General features: G+C 42.8%; 1 protein-coding gene across 1 annotated transcript in view; it reads right to left on the reverse strand.

The window, feature by feature from the left end:
- Window positions 1-1,296: 1,296 nt before the first annotated feature.
- Window positions 1,297-17,607, reverse strand: part of NSD3 (nuclear receptor binding SET domain protein 3) — a 4,286,093-nt gene continuing 4,269,782 nt past the window's right edge. Inside the window, exon 25 of the mRNA XM_044084319.1 lies at window positions 1,297-2,882. Within this exon, the coding sequence (XP_043940254.1) occupies window positions 2,641-2,882 (242 nt within the window). The 3' untranslated portion in view covers window positions 1,297-2,640. The remainder of the gene's footprint in view (window positions 2,883-17,607) is intronic.

The raw sequence follows: 17,607 nt of genomic DNA on the forward strand, positions 1-17,607 counted from the left end.
CCCACAAATTACCACATAGGCGGAAACCCATTAAGTACAGAGAAAGTTATTAGGGACCTGGGGACCCAAGTTGATAGCAATCTCTCCTTTGAAAACCACATTGCCAAAGTGGTTAGAAAGACCTTCTACATAGCCCACCTCATCACGAAGGGTTTCACATCTAGATCAAGAGAGGTAATCGTGCCCCTTTATTCATCCCTCATCAGGCCCATCATAGAATACAATGCCCCTTTTGGGATTTACCTTACCCGACACCTGCAGCAATTAGAAAGACCCCAAAAGTATCTCATCAAGGGTCTCAAACAGATGCCATATGCTGCTCGGTTAAAAAAACTGCAGCTCTACTCAGTTGCATACCGCCTACTTCGAGGAGATCTATGCCTGACATACAAATCTATGTCAAATCCAGAATTAATGGACATGCTCCACCTCAGTAAATCTAAATCCCTTAGAGCCACACGCTCGAGGGACTTGAACCTCAGCACAGAAATAAATAGAACTTGCTGGAGGGACAGGTTCATAACCCAGAGGCTCCCTTCGCTCTGGAATAGAATTCCAGTTCATGTGAGGCAGAGCACCTCACTGAATATCTTCAAGAAGAATCTCGATAGGTGGATGGGGGATCGTAGGTTTGTCCCAGGGATTACTCCCGTGTCACTAATAGACAGAGGCACAGTAAACTAAACCTTAAAAAGGGCACAGTATACTCAAATCAAGGGGTGGTGTAAGCCATACAGAATCGGGCTAGGCTTATAATTGCCTCAGGGCAGATAGCCTAGTATGAACCTATGAACCTAAGTAGCCCAAATACCTCTCTCTTCTTGGCTTTGGGAAACTAGGTTCAAGCTCAGAAACAGTGTGAACTGTTGGGAATCTAACTAATGGCCACAGGAGCACTTTTACACAAGATTTTATCCATGACAGCTGTGATCAAAATCCAATGGCAGCAAAAACAGACTTAGGGGTCACGCACACTTACATAGTAAGAACTTTATTTACATCATAATCTGCATTATTAAAGATATTAGAATTTCTCCCAACACAAGAATTTACTAGGAAAAAAGTGAAGAAATGTGGCTGATTGAGAAGAAATACCTAATTTAGGACAGATAAAGAAACATCCCTGGCATTAGTTATAGCAATTTCTAAGCAAGACCTTAAGTGCAGTAAGTAGAAAAATCCTCAACATTTTGTACAAATATGCCACCGTTGCACCATATAACAAGTCAAAGAACCTGTCATCTTCTTTCTTTACTTGCATCTCTTTTATGTAATGGCAGTAATTGTGACATATGGAACAGCACGTGGGAACCTTGTTTATTTCTATGCTTTTCTCTGTAAACCAGCAACATTATAACCAAACAATACAGTTATTCAGGAAGTGCCATTCTACTTATCAGCTGCTAGATTAGCCAAAAATACAGCTACTGTCACTGAGGTCACAATTTTGGCAGATAACGATTGGAAGGGGACTAAAATGCTGACTCATGCACACAAAAAGAGAACAAATGGAAAGTTTTGTTACTGTACAAAAGAGAAGCCAATACTGAGCTTAGTGCATTGCAACACTGCAAAGTAAATCTCTAACATTTTCAAAAGCCTGATTTTTTTATGCATTAACGTATGCAACCTAGTTCTAACCAAATTTAGATTCCCTCAAGAAGTAATGTTCCTGAAATGAAAATTCTCCTTTAGGATGTAATTGTCCTTTTCTGAAAATCAAAAACTGGACAATATTTTTTTTTTGGGGGGGGGGGGGATGGGTCTACACAGGCAAGGTAAATACAGAAAGTAGACAAGTCAAGCACCATAACACTAATTTGTGTTTAGCTACTCCCCTCCTTAACATATGTTAAAACCACTGAAAAGCACTTATTCCTACACAGACACATTGCCAAGTGTACTCCTTACACTCTCACATTTTATACACCGCCTCAGCTTAAGAACCCTTCATCGGTTTGCTCTGAACACATTACTCCCTACACAGTGTCTTGGTTTAGATGACAATTTTTCATGGTTATCAGGCTGCATAAGTAACATGGAAGAGTCTGTTTTAATGCAGTAAGAACTGGAAACCTAATGTTTCAGTGGCTCAGTCAATGTTTCACCCATTGCTTCTTATCCTCCATTACAAAAATAAACTACAACTGTGAAACAAAAATACACAAATATATTTTCCAAAGGTACCTATAAAAATGTTAGACTGCTACATTCACCTTTAGAATAACATTCTCCAAATGTGTTTAGAAAGTAGTACATTATCTATTTCATTAAATATTTCTCCATACTTTAAAATAATAAAGGAAAAAAAATGTTGTAGCTAACCCCCTTCTCTCTGTAGTCTGCATCTCAAGTGCTCATTCTCTGCAACAGTGGTAATAAACGGCAATGACCAGCCAGCAGGTAAACACGTCCCTGTCTTTTTAAGTACTGTGTACTTTTATGAAGCACTTGTTTAAAAAATTAATTCAAATGTTAAAGACGGCATAACTTATCAGCTTCACAAGAGAAGAAATATTTTCCCAGTTCTTCCAACAAAATTTGAAAAATAAAATGTTAATTTCGTTGTGAAGTCATCTTTGTATCCACCGTCTGCACATTTAATAAAGCACCATTTCCAAAATTGCAGTGTGTGAGTACTTATTCCACTGCCTCATCACTTTGTTCCTGGTGCTCCAATTTACATTTCACCTTGGGCCAAGAGTCTGATGAGACAGGACACTTTGGGTCATGTTCGCAGCAGCAGAGGCGTCCATCCAGTGCTGAGGCTACCAAAGCTCCTTTCTCATGATCCTTGCAGAAGGAACTAGGACAGAATTCACAGACCGAAACTGCTGGATTGGCGCACACATTACACTGATGCCAAGGACATTCCCATTTTCCTGTGGATGACAGAAAAAGATGCAGTTGTAATGTTGCTTCATCCCAAGTAGTAACTATCTCAAAATGACTTCAGTACAAATTCAAAACTGTGACAGTACTTAACAAGAGATTTTTCTGAACTTTTTTCTTTTTTAATTGAAAAACATCAGAACATTACAGACGTACTTACTATATTAATTCATAAATAAGGGGGTCATCCTCATTGGAAAGCATGACTAGTTCCTTCTACTGTAAATTTGTTCCATCCACAATGACAGAGCAACCTTCATGAATAAAATATACAAGAAAAAGAAGTTATGTCCTTACCATAACGTTCCATGTGGAGTGTTCATCTCGCCTTGGTTATTACACATGGGTTCGGAGCCGATCCTCGGCTCCGTGCCGGCCGACTGCAAGCTCTGCATCGAGAAGAAGCTCGAGGACATCTAATACCCACAATCCCCCTCTGCCTTTACCTCAGATCTAGTTTGCAAGCAAACCAGACATAAAGCACGCACACATGCCAAACTATATACATAAAAGTACATATATACAAACATACCAAGGGTATGATAGTAACACTAATACTGCAACAGCAGAAGGAGAATACTCCAGACCAGGCACCAAATCGAGCGTTCTTCCTAAGGGTGGGAAGGGTGGGAGTGTAATAACCAAAGCGAGATGAACACTCCACATGGAACGTTATGGTAAGGACATAACTTCTTTATGTGAGAGTGTTCAATCTCGCCTTTGTTCTTACACATGGGTAGCGTCCCTAGCTCCATGATCCTGAGGAACTCAAGGGAGAACGTTCTTGAGCACAGTGGAACCAAAGGTTGCCCTATCCCTAGAAACCCTGTCCACTTTGTAATGAGAGATAAATGTATGTGGTTTAGCCCAGGTAGCAGCCGCACAAATAGTGTCTAGTGGTAAGCGAGCTGCGTGAGCCAAAGATGTAGAAACTGATCTGGTGGAATGTCCTTTGGGTTTTGCTGATAATGTTTGGTCAGAGGCTTCATAAACATATGTGATACAGTCAGTTAGCCATTTAGAAAGAGTTCGTTTCGTAACTGCAAGACCCTTTCTGCTGTCAGCAAAAGCTACAAATAGTTGATCAGATTTCCTGTGATCTTTCGTTCTATCCAAATAAAATCTGAGTTGTCTATGGACGTCCAGTTTGTGCAACATATACTCCAATTTATTAAGAGTGGTTCTTAAAGAAGGTGGGTAATTCAATGGACTGATTAATATTACTAGAAGAACAAACTTTGGGAAGAAAGGATGGATTAGTGCGTAGGGATACCCTGTCAGAATGAAATATTAAATAAGGATGTTTGACAGAAAGGGCCTGAAGCTCAGACACTCGTCTAGCAGATGTAATGGCCACTAGAAATAAAGTTTTCCAAGATAAAAATTTCAATGTGCAACTTGAGGCTGGTTCAAAGGGTGGCAACATCAATTTAGAGAGCAACAGGTTTAAATTCCACGGTGATGTCGGACTTCTGACTGGTGGTCTGATATGAAAGGAACCTTTTAAAAAGGCTTTACAAAGTCTGTGAGCCATAATAGGCGCACCACATTCCTCTACATGATAGTTAGAAATGGCAGCTAACTGTACTTTTAAAGTAGCCGGGGAAGCTCCTTCATGAAATAGTTCAGTCAAGAACTCTAAAACCTTGTTTAACGGAGCTGTAACAGGGTCCAAATGATGTGACTCCGCCCAAAAAACAAAACGTTTCCACTTACTGGTGTAAGTCTTTGTAGTGGAAACTTTATGAGAAGCTACTAAAATATCTTGAACCGCCGATGTAAGGGGAACCGACCTGGCTAAAAAGGGAAGCGGAGCAGCCAAGCTGCTAGATGGAGAGATTCTAGAGATGGGTGAGGAACTCCTGACGAGTGAGTCAGTAGATCTGGCTCTGGGTCCAGCATCCAAGGTCCCCGAATGCGGTGATGCAATAGAAAGGGGAACCAAATTTGACGAGGCCAGAACGGGGCAATGAGAATAATAGTCCTCTGAAGGTTGTTGGCTTTCTGTAGAAACTTTGCAATCAAGGGAAATGGAGGAAAAGCATATAGGAGACCCGGGGGCCAATCGTGCACCAGCGAGTCCCTGGGGACTTCCCCTGGAGGGGGTAATAGGGCAAAGTAGCTCCTGCATTTGGCGTTCATTGGAGACGCAAACAGATTGCAGGTAGGCTGGCCCCATTTGCGAAAAATCCTTCTCGCAACTGACTGTTTGAGGGACCACTCGTGAGGCAATAGTATTGCCCTGCTCAGCCTGTCGGCTATGACGTTGGATGACCCCGGGATGTGCGTTGCAATCAGAAAGCGACCGGTGGACTCTGCCCATTGCCAAATTCTCATGGCCTCTCTGCATAGTTGGTAAGACCTGGTTCCCCCTTGCTTGTTTATGTACCAGACTACGGACATGTTGTCTGTCTGAACTGCAATGGTCCCTGGAGGAAGAAGGGGAGCAAAGTGTTGCAACGCCAAAAACACTGCCCTCAACTCCAGAACATTGATGTGCAGATTGTACTCCAGATTGGTCCATTCGCCTTGGACTGTCTGTCCCTGAAAGATGCCCCCCCACCCTATCAGGGAAGCGTCCGTGGTTATCGTCGCAGACGGTGCGGGTAGCACAAATGGTCTTCCGCTGGATAGGTTGCAAGTCTGTAACCACCACATTAGGTGTGATTTGCATGTTTTTGTTATCAATATTTCGTGAGTCAGTGGAAGTTGTTGGAATGACCATTGTGCAAACAGAAGCCATTGTAGCACTCTCATGTGCAGTCTTCCCAATGGTATCGCAATGAGAGAAGCTGCCATGAGACCCAAGACTTTCAGAACAATTTTTGCCGGTGACTTTCTGGACGACAGCAGAAGGGAAATGTTGATATGAAGTGCTTCTATTCTTTCTGTAGGAAGTTTTAGAACTAAGTGACGCGTATCTAATTCCGCTCCTATGAATAAGATATGCTGTGATGGCTGTAGCAAAGATTTTTCGAAATTTACTGAAATTCCAAGGTGTGTACAAAGATGTAGGGTGTAATCCCTGGCTTGTATCAGTTGACACCTGGTGGTGGCAGACAGGAGCCAGTCGTCCAGATACGGAAACACCTGGAATCCTAGGCGCCTCAGATGAGACGCTACCACTGCCATGCATTTGGTGAAGACCCTGGGGGCTGTAGTCAGACCAAAGGGCAGGGCTCGAAATTGATAGTGACTGGCTCCCAGCCGGAAGCGCAAATGATCCCTGGACGCCCTGGCCATTTTGATGTGGTAGTATGAGTCCTTCAGATCTATCGAGCACATCCAGTCGTCCTTCCATAAAAATGGAAGGATCGATTGAAGCGTGACCATTCGGAACTTTTCCTTCTTGACAAAGGTGTTGAGATGGCTTAGGTCCAGAATCGGCCTCCAGTCCCCTGTTTTCTTTGGAACTAAAAAGAACCTTGAGTAAGTTCCGAATCCTATTTGGTCCGCTGGGACTGGTTGGATGACTTTTTTTCTAGCAGCTTTGAAATTTCTGTAGCTGCTGGGTCTCGCAGATGGGGTGGTACATCTGGGAGTTTTCTCTTTGGAATGGGTGTGGATAGAAATGGGATTTTGTAACCTCTGGTGACAATGCTTTTTACCCAATTGTCTGAAGAAAGGTTTTGCCAGGCCTGAGGGTATAAAGCTAGCGACCCCGACTGCCTCCAGAGCAGGACAGTCGGGCCTCCTCTCAGGAGTGCTGAAAAGGTTTGCCAGGAGGTTATCCCTGTCACCTTGGTTTTGCGGACCCCCTCTGCCGCCAGGGCGGCGTCTTCCACCTCTGCCCCCCCCTCTGCCTCTAGAGGGGGCATCACCCTGTGTGTTTGGGAAAGATCCTTGGGGTTTTCGAAACCACATTTTCCCACCACGTTGCCCTTTGGGGTACGGTCTGGAAGGGGTGGAAAAACGGACTCCGACAGCAGACAGAGTCTTTCCCTCCTGTTCACACAGGTAAGGGTCTCCTTTACTTTAGGGCCAAAAAGTGTGGCTCCATCAAATGGGGCGTTAGTAAAGGAAGACTTGAAGGCTTCCGCAAACGAACATAAGCGCATCCAGGATTGCCTACGAAGAGCAATCGCCGAAGCCGCTGCCCTACTCGATCCTTCGGCTGCGTAGGATATTAGCCTCATGGACGAGTTCACAATGGATGTAAGGGTGTTGAGATGCGCTGTAACTTTCTCTGAAACAGCAGCATCTGTAGTACCCTGGAGGGTATCTCCCAACTCTTTGACTAGATCCCTCTGTAAACGTGTAAAATGAGTCAAATAGTTCAGGGAGCATAGAAAGCCGCTGAACTGAAAATGCGCTTCCCGTATCTGTCCATGGTCCTAGAATCTTTGTTAGGCGGATGGACAGATGAGGAAGACTCCGACATCTCCTTTTTCGTGGCCGCTGCCACCACCATGGCGTCTACTGGAACTCCTTTGGTGAGGTAAGCCTTGTCCTGTGGTGCCGTAATGTACTTATTTGGCTTCCTAGGGACTGGTTCCACCGTGTCAGGTGTCTCCCGCCCTTCGAGCAATCAACTCCATTAACTCATCAAGGCGGAGTGACCCAGGAGGAGGAAGGGCGAGCACCAAATGCCTTAAGCAAAACTGACTCATCCTCAGAAGGGGGGAGGGCTTGCCAGTCACCTCTCTGTTTTAGGATCTCCAAGATGTCAGAAAAAGAGACATCTTCTGAAGGTGACTTAGGGGACCCTTCTGACTCATCTAAGTCAGTATCAGATGTCAAGGATTCTTGTGGAGAATCCAAGTGTCTCCTCTTACACAATCTTTTCCTAGGGACTTCTTCGTGCATCCGAAGAAGCCTCCGAGGAAGAGGGGCACCCTCCAGGGGTGGCTGAGACACTGGTGCCCGACGCTTGGACGTGGCCGTGGGTGCAGAGGAGGATAACGGTCCTTTGTGGGGAGGAGAAGCTGTACCTGCTGATGTGGTTGTCTGGGTAGACAACACCTTCCTCATGAGGTCGAAGGCCCCCGGGTCCCGAGTCGAGGTATCTCCCGGTTCTGAAGAAATGGGTAGAATCCCCGAAACAGGAACCGAAGGCACCGACTCCGAGGACGGAACCGAGTCGATCCGCGCCGAGGCCCCGAGAGGGAGCGTCGGAACCGAAACATCGGTCCGACTCTCGGTCCCGGAACCAAGGATGGATCTTCGGCCCCGAGACTCCAGTACCGGATCGGATGGAGTCGAGGTGAACGGTGCCGACCGAGAAAAAGACGGTTCTGGCACCGAGGGCTCCACAATCATCAGTTCAGCTTCTTCCGGCTCCGAAGACTGGACAGGTCTCGGAGGAGGAACAGATGGAGATAGTGGCAGGCCTTCAAGTCTCGACATCAACTGAGAGGAGACCGAGATAAGCTTGGATAGGGCCGTATGCTCCATCAATTTCTGCACCACACGGTCCACATCGGTGTCGGAAAGGGGCCTGGAAGAACGAGTCGAAGGGATCGAAGACGGAGCCGACCTCAACAGAGTCGGTGGAGGGAGCTCCGTCACCGGTTCCAAGACTCGAGGCTCGGAAACTGCCAACAGTTGACCATTCGGCCCCGAAGTCTGTGGAACCGGTGATCTAACCATACCCGAAGAGCTCGGAGCCGATGACTTGGGCTCCGACGTCTTCGATCCCTTCGAGGACTTGGATGCCTGGTCTGAAGCATCCAGAGCCTCCTGGAAAGAGGGTTTCAACAATCCTCTATCCATCAGCTTCCTGCGCCTATCTGTCATGACCCTCCCACTAAAAGAGTGACAAATAGAACAGTCCTCTTGTAAGTGGAGAGGGCCAAGACAGTAGACACAGGAACTGTGGTTGTCTGTGACCGACATCTTTTGGCCACACTGACAACGTTTGAAACCAGATTTCATTTTCTCAGACATAATAAGTAAGAGAGAAAGAACAGTCAAGTCCAGTACAGTCAATCCAGGAAAAAAGAGTCAAATCCGGTTAGAATGTAAGTCCGATTGCCAATCCAAGTAGGGGTGGTAGGCCCCGAAAAACTCTATACCAGTTATAGTTAAACTAAGTTAACGGTACCGAGAAATTCTGTCTCTACTCACACACCATACACTAACTATCAATAAATATTGATCTTAAACAAGTTCTTTTGAAAATTTAACCAAAAAAAGTTAAAATCTTATCTGATAAACCCTCGAGCTAGCCTCCAGCGATGCGAATGCAGCAGCGGCAAACTAGATCTGAGGTAAAGGCAGAGGGGGATTGTGGGTATTAGATGTCCTCGAGCTTCTTCTCGATGCAGAGCTTGCAGTCGGCCGGCACGGAGCCGAGGATCGGCTCCGAACCCATGTGTAAGAACAAAGGCGAGATTGAACACTCTCACATTATAGCTTATGGCAACTAAAAAAAGCAGCCACTGGATGGAGGGGCCATTCAAGCACAGGGTTAGAGAGAAAGGGCAAAAAGTACTGTTGTTGAGGATTCCTTCGGAGATCAACTGATATAGTGAATACATACTTGTAGCATTTGATATCTGGAACCCTATGGAGTAAATGACTATTGGCAAGAATCTCAAGCAGTACCATAAAACCTGGTGGAGGACACAATCAGAGAAGGGACAAAAGGTGAACGCTCAGAAGGCTGAATCATGCTGAAGTGCTAAGGAAAACCCAAATCTCAGAGTACTTGTGAAAGTGTGAAATAACAACACAAATGGCTACAATGGAGACATTTTTGAAGTAAACACCGGAAGGTGCTACACCGCTTGTGAAATAACTCTGACAGTAGCATTTTCCAATGGGTGGTATGCCACCTTAGGGCATAACACCATGTACAAAGAACTTCCCTAACTACAATTTATCTTCTATCCACCCCCCCAAAGTAGGAAAAGGGCACATATATGTTCAGGTCTTCCACAGTTCATGCACTGTCTAAAAGGCGGAGCCTGACATGACAATTGTTTCTTTATGCTCCCATGACATAAATAAATAAATACAATTAAATATATAAATAGAGGAATGAAAAGAATGATTTAATGACAACTCTAATACCACTTTCGGAAGAAAAATGAAAGTTACATATTTACAGTAATGAAAGCTCTGCATTGGCAATTTCATATCCTTCACATGTAGGACTAAAACTGTCAGATACTTGATAAGCCCAGATCATAAAACTATCCTACACCACCCTAGCCCCACCGCTTTATCTACAATGTACAGTACTCAAGGATCTAACTCCACAGACATCTCTGAAAACTGCACTGACAGAGTGACAGAAATGGAGAATGGGAAAAGCAGACAAAAGAAAAATAATAAAATAGCTTATTCTATACCCAAAGGCAGGGCGGGGAAGAGAAAGGAGATGGTGAAGTATGTGAAGCTATCAAAGTAGCTCTATCATTATGATAAGTACATAACTTTTGCATCTAATGTTAGTTCTGGCCTAAATCCTGGTAGTGACTGCTCAGCAACAGTTCTGTTAGCCATGGACACAATACTTACTACCAACTGGTTTAGTAAACAAATAGACAGCCTCTCAAAATGAACTTGAAAACTGTGAGGAAGGCTTAGATGGCTAAAGGTGAGGGTGTTGCAAAAGAAACACATGCTACGAGGGTGTGGCACCTGGGAAAGCGTTGGAGATGCTGTAGCAACTAAAAACCACCAGAAGGGGAAGACAGACCATGTGATGAAAGGAAATAGCTTTCCAAACTGCAAAAAGTTGTGCGGTCTCAGAGGACGAAATTTCACTTGGATCAAAAAGGGAGGCTGGGAGAGGATATACATGGGACAAAGACATCCACCACAACTAGGTTCTGCATCAGAAAGGACTGAACAGTAATTGTTGACCATATCATACATCATACAAGGAGACTTTGAGTATGTATGTATGTGGGATTAAAATGTACACCATAGGCAGATACAGCCTCAAGCCAGGCATAGGAGGGGAGCTAAACCATAGGAGAAAAGGACATACCTTCTGAGAAACTGGTGGTTTAAGACTTCCAAGGGAAAACAGCATGCTAGAAAAATGGGTTAGCAGAGAAAGTGTCCACGGTAACAAGGGACACTGTAATCATGGGTTAAAGAAGGGTGTAAGAACAAAAAGCATTCAAAGGTTAACATGGGCCTGTAGTCCAAGGAAAAACATGCAACAGCTAGTATGAATGCCAGTCAGGAGATGAAGTCACCAAATGCACGTATGCTAGTGATGCCTGAAGGAGATGCAAGTCAACAAAAATCCTTAGCAGTAGACTAGATAGAGAAGAGTTTACAAGGTTTCCCCAAAAAGACTAGAGTCAATGCAAACTGGAGTAAAAAAAAAAAAACATTATGCACAAGATCCTAAAAGAAATGTCATACAAACGGATGTCACAAAAAAGAAGCCAGGCCACTGACTTGGCAGGGTAAGCTTTTACTAGAAAGTCAGATAAAGGGGCTATAGTATGCCTGAGCAGCTGATTGAAAAGGAAATATGGAAACATCTGAATGATTCTAACAAGAGGGTATGACAGGGATTAGGGAAGTTATTGGGCACACCACCTTTATGGATCTGCCATGAGGGAAGTCAGTAGGACTGACTCTTAGGGACTTATAAAAATATACCTACACAAAAGATCAAGGGATAGGGACAGGGAATGATTCCAGAAAAGAAGCAAATAAGATGAAGACCATGGCAGACACAGAGTTCAGAAGGGTTAAACATCTTGCTTCCCTTCTAAAGAATAAAATGTACCATGCTCTAAAGCATGAAAAGGAACAGGAAGGGGAGGAAGAAACTTAATCAACTGTGAGGAAAGGACTGTTTTTTCTCTCCAGAGTTTGTAAAACAATTTAGTTTTTTACTTTTTTTAAACTACAATTCTGTTAGGTTTGTTTGTGTCTTTCGGCTTTTCCCGGTTAGGGGTTGCCACTGTGGTGCTACGGTAGACTCTGGTCCGCTAATGATTGGTAGTTGATTTTTACGTACCGAATTACCAGCCCTGACGTACAACCTTCAACGAAGGTACGCCCATTCACGCATGTCTCCACGCAGAAGATGCTCTAGCTGAGAATCGAACTGGACAGTGTCTTACTGTGAGGCGACAACGCTACCGTAGCACCACCACCGCGGGTACAAACTACAATTCTGTTAGGTATGCAAAACTAAATACAAAACAAGCAGCACTGTGAGAAGACAGAAATTGGCTACTTTGCAGAAATATATAAACACATGAGTGGTGTAGAATGGCTCCTTAATATGAGAATGATGCCTATGAACAATCATAAAGCAACGGACTCATCAGAAACTTTGAAAGAATAAAATGAAAACTTTTAAGGTCTGAATCTGTGATGCTTGGTAGGTGCATGATGCATGAGCTCCAAACAAATGTCAGAGTTGCATAGAGCTGGACTGACTAAGCCGCAAGATCAGGATGGAGTAAACAATCAAACCTAAGCCCACTTCCAGAAGTGACAAAGTGATCCCTAGACGCAGGTATTCAGCAAGGCGATCAGCTCAGAAGACCATGCAAAAGGCCCCTAAACTAGGTCCTAAAAAGGGAATCATCTCAGAAGATCCTGGTTCAGACCACAAACCAAAGTCCTAGCATTAGACCCCTTAACAAAGTCCTAACATGGTCAACAGGCTCCAAATAGACTCTGAAGTCCATACATCAGACTGTGAAAAAGGTCTTAGCAAGGGTAAAAGCTCTAATCAGTCTGGGGGGAAAAAAGCAATTAAAATCACATAGAATACCACAAGATGACACCACCATCCACACTTAACACTGCAATTATAGTGTCCTGGAGCAGCTTATCAGAAAGGAAGACAGCCTCAAATGAATCTACATCTTGTAGTACAACTAAATGTTCCCCTGCTGGAGCATGTTACTAAATAATAAAGGTTCAGAAGGGATACACAACTGACTCTAAATAAAGATCAGCTACTCAAGAGGTGTCCTGCACGACTACTATGCTGAAGCAGAGATAAAAAGAAAGAAGATGGCATGCACAAGAGGTAAAAGCAATGCCAAACTCAATGCCAGAGATAACAGGTCCCAATAAACAGGCAAATCTAGTGGACTGAAAAGTAAAAGGGAAAAATTTTAGATGTTAGAGTATTGGGAGAAACAGTACATGGGCAGACAAGAAATAAATACCCGAACCTTATGAAGGGCCCTCAAAGAACGCCAAGGTCAGAAAAACAGAAGTCGTCACAACCAACCCTAAAGAATATAGATGGAATCAAGGTTGACCTAGCAGCTGGCAATGTCTATTTCCATGTAAATATGTCAACTGCGAGAGGTTGCTGGGGTTGAGAAGGTAGAGATTCAAGCCTGTAGGGCTCAAAATTGACCCCACTGGGGCAAAAACTGATCTTGAAAAAATTATCAATCCTGAGAAGATTGAAGGGGTGAGAGAGGCAGAGATCAGCAGTGTTGAGATTAAACCTGGAGAAGATGAGATTGGTGCCAAGGAATCTACTGACGAAAAGAGAACTCAGGCCAAGGGGAGGTTGAAGCTAAAATCACTGAGGTCAATCCCAGTCAGGTCAAGGTTGATCTTGAAGGAACCTGTAGATCTCAACAAAGTAAGACAGGTTGAGTGATGTTGAGCTGGAAGCCAACATTATGTAAGTTGATCCCAATGAAGCGAGAGTCGATCCTGAAAAGACCCATCAACCCCTAAGGAGAAAAGGTTCTACAAAGTTGCGGATATTCAAGATGGGATGAAAATCTACCATCTCATTCAAATGTACAAAGAAGCAGGAGTAAAACTCCTTGCTCCAAAGGAGTAAACAGTACCCAGAGAGCAACCCTCCTTCCCCATGGACAATCCTAGTTAGGGCTACAAATATGAATCAGGAAGGCTGTCCTCTTGGATGGCTTAGTAAGCACAGCAGGCAGTGTCAATAGTGCCTGCTATTCCTAGGCCATCCTCAATCTGTAATGAGAATTCTTTCATGAAGATCAGTCTAGTAGGGACTGTTGAGGACCTCTACAATGATCAGGACCTGTTTCTTCTTCTGGAGGTCTGCCAGCATGTTCTGGAAGTATTCCTTACTTATGGGAATATTCCCAGAGCTTACGGGACTCACTCTCAGTTTAGTATGCCATGAAGGACAGCATTAGCAAATCCAGTTATTGCTCTAGACTGAGCATTCAGTTTGTAATGCTTAGTGGAAAAAGGACCAAGTGGGAGCTCTGAGAATGGTTTTGGTTAGCATCCACATCTTGCATGAAGGCCCCTGAAGCAGCTACTGCTCTGGTAGTATGGGCTTTAATCAATCTTTGTAACCATTTCCCAAAATTAGGACAAAAAATGAATTGCACTGCAAATACATTTGGAAATGATTTGTTTAGATAATGGCAGGCCAGTTTTCTTACTTGTAAAGAAAAACAACTGATCAGACCTTCTCAGATCATCTGTCTTTTCTAAGGAAAAACCCGAGTCGTTTGTGAACATCTAATGAATGAAGAATTATTCTTTTTTGTTTTGAGGAACAGGGAAAAAATGGGAAGTTGGATATTCTGTTTAAATTTAAATTCAGAAACCACGTTAGGCATAAATGAATGGTATGATGACTTAATCTACCTTTATGAAAAATCAAAAAGGGCTTGTAACGGAGATACTCTTCTAGCTAAGGTTACAGGTACTAACAAGGCAGTCACCCAACTCAAAAATGTTAAAGTATTAAAACTGGATAAAAGAAGGCAGGGTTAGCTTTTCTAATGCATAGCTCAAATTCCTAGGAGGAGCTGCTCTCTTTCCTGGAGGTTTAATGTGGAGAAACCTCTTGAGTTACAGTCTGACCTGATTAGAATTTGATAAAGGAGAATCCAGAGGCAAACTGATATAGCTAACTTTTGACAGAAAAAAAGATCAACCAGACTTGAGTAACTCACAAAGAAATAAAAGGAACAGAGATGCTACTGCTGAATTTGGTAAGTCCTACATTTCAACAACATATAGAAAACATTTTACACTTTGATAAAAAGATGTTCTGGTATCTTTTTTGTTAGCCTCTCTAAAAATTGTAGCATGTCCTGACAAAACTGGTGTCATGAACAGGACTAGAATCCTTTTATCCATAACGTGAAATTCAGGGTCTGAAGATATGGATGACTTATGAGTCCAGGTGTTCTGAAGGGAAACAAAAAATATCTACAAAGAGAGGAAGAGTCTGGAAGTGTACCTTGGCCAAATCCTGTGAGAGAGAGAACCAGTGCTGTTTTGACCAGAAAGGGTTCACAGCAGCATCCTTGGATTGTTCCTTATTTTCAGGATTACTTTGGGAGTCAAAGGAAAAGGTGGAAAGATATACAAACTTCTTTTTCCAGGCTACTGAGAAAGCAACTGTTGCCATTGCTTGCTTGCTTGCAAGGGATCCTACAGCAGAACAAATAAGTTGCCTGCTCTGTACTGAAGCAACAAAAAGGCTATTTGATGAACTCCAAACTGATGTATGACATGAAGGAAAACCTGTATGTTCAACGCCCACTTTTGAGAGTATATCCTGGATTAGCTTAAAGACTCTGTGGACTGCTTGTAGAAAAAGATTGTGTTGGATGGCTACTTTTGAAGCAATCACAGCAGACTGCAAATGGTGTAAGATTTTATTCCCCTTTGTTTGTTTATATAACACGTAACTGTGGCATTTCTGTTATCACTTACGGAGTGCATGGAGTCTGCATCTGATATAGGACATCGAGACCATTCATCAAGGCCATCATCTCTTTGACAATGAGATGTTTCATTTTGACAGAAGAGCTGCATACCCCCTGGACTTTTGTTCATTGGAAGTAAGCTCTCCATGAAAAATCAGAGGTATTTGTTGCAAGTATCTAGCCTACACGAGAATGTACAAAGGGGATTGTTGGAATGCCTTGAACCTGTTTGGTCCACCAAAGTAACTCCTGAACAAAAACAGAGAATTATCTGGACTTTTTGGTTAAAATAATTCTGGTGTTGAATCCACACTTATCTAAGAGACCACTGGAATTTTCTCATATGAAATATTTGGAGAAATTAAAACAGAAAAGCCTTGCATAAGAAACCATGAAGATGGTTGAAGACATGAATACCACAATTTTAGGCATGCTCTGACAAAATTTTCTGATTTGCTACACTCAGAAAGTAAGTCTTGTAAACAGCATCTGGCTGCTGGAGAGGTGGCCTAAACTGGGGTATCCATTAGGCAACCTGCAAAAATAACTCTGGCAAAAGGAATTTGGGAAGACGTCTTTAGACAGAGTATGAGTTCTAAATTCTACAAAAAATTCACTGAAAAGTCCAGAAACTTTCAGAGATCTGAAGTGGAAGAAGCTTGGATCAATCATCCAAGATTAGGATACACATCTGGATCCCTTCGGGTCTGCAAATGTTTTGACAGGGATCAGGCAGTTTGTAAACATCCTTTGTGCCATGAAAAGCCCAAATGGTACAGAAGTAAACCGATAGTGCCAGCCCAGACAAAGAATCCCAAAATGTTTGACTGACTTTTGTGGACTAGGATTTGCAAATAAAGCATTCTTTAAGTTTAGAACTGCCAAAATAACATTTAGGTGAAGAACAGTCAAAACCTGTATGAACAGAGAAACATTTGAAATGAGAAACTCTTAGAAAGATGTTTATTTATTTTATTTAACATTTGTTTACCGGGAGTGTCCAACTGAGCCAAAAAAGGCCCATTTTCAGAGGAGGCCCAGGGAGAAAAGCTCCAAATTACATTTACAAAAACAGTATAAGAATAAAACAAAACATAGAACAAAAATTATAAAACAAGAGGTTGCAATACACTATTGAATTGAGATGGTGTAACAGAAATATAGGAAAACAACAGGCAAGAGGTTACAGAATAATTAACAATACATATTGAATTGAGATGACACAACAGTAGTGAAACAAATTAGGATTGTAAGTCAAACAAATTACACATTATAATAGATGGTTTTGAAAGCAAGCACTTTTAGGAAAAAAGATATGAATGCATTTCTGCCTGGGGATAGGGTGACATCCTCACCAAAATTAAGCAATTATAGTAAAAGAAACAGTAAATCAAGCTGGACATAAGACTGAAGGGAGAAGAAAAGAAAAAAAATGAACAAGGAAATAAGCTTTAGGGAGGAGAGAGAGAGAGGATGAAAAAGGACTAGAATAAAATAAAACTAAGTGCTCATCCTGGTGTTCAGCAGGAGCATAGCCAATTTTAGACAGATAGGCTTTGAGAAGAATTTTGAATTTGGAGGGGTTAGCTGTAGAGAGAATGGGTTGGGCAACTGAGTTCCAAATTTTGGAGATGTGGTTTGAGAATAAGGCATCACCTTAGCTATTATTAGCTTTGGTGACGTCTAGAAGTCTGTTGAACGAGCAGACGGTTCTGTTGTTAGTGTAAGGTTTTACTAGGTTTTTAAGGGATGGACAGTTGTCTGGCTGGTAGATTACAGAATGACAGATTTTGAGTTGGCTGAAGCGTAACAGGTTAGAGATCTCCAACCAGCCTAGTTTGTGAAGTGCTGAGCAATGATGTGTTCTGTTTGGGAGGTTGGAAGCAAACCTGGCTATTTTGTTGTAGCAGGCCTACAGTTTATTTAGATCAGATTTCTTTAAATTTGTGAAAATTGGGAAGGCATATAACAGTGTGGATAGCAGATGGGTTTGGGCAATGGCAGTTTTGGTAGAACTGGTAAGGAATGGTCTGGCTCTGTAGAGTGACCTGAGTTTTATGTGGACATTTTTGATTGTTAGGGATACTGTATGTGCACATCATAC

The sequence above is a fragment of the Protopterus annectens genome, chromosome 9.part0 (genome assembly GCF_019279795.1).
Source record: "Protopterus annectens isolate FY-2018-M chromosome 9.part0, PAN1.0, whole genome shotgun sequence".
In the NCBI taxonomy this organism is placed as follows: domain Eukaryota; kingdom Metazoa; phylum Chordata; order Ceratodontiformes; family Protopteridae; genus Protopterus; species Protopterus annectens.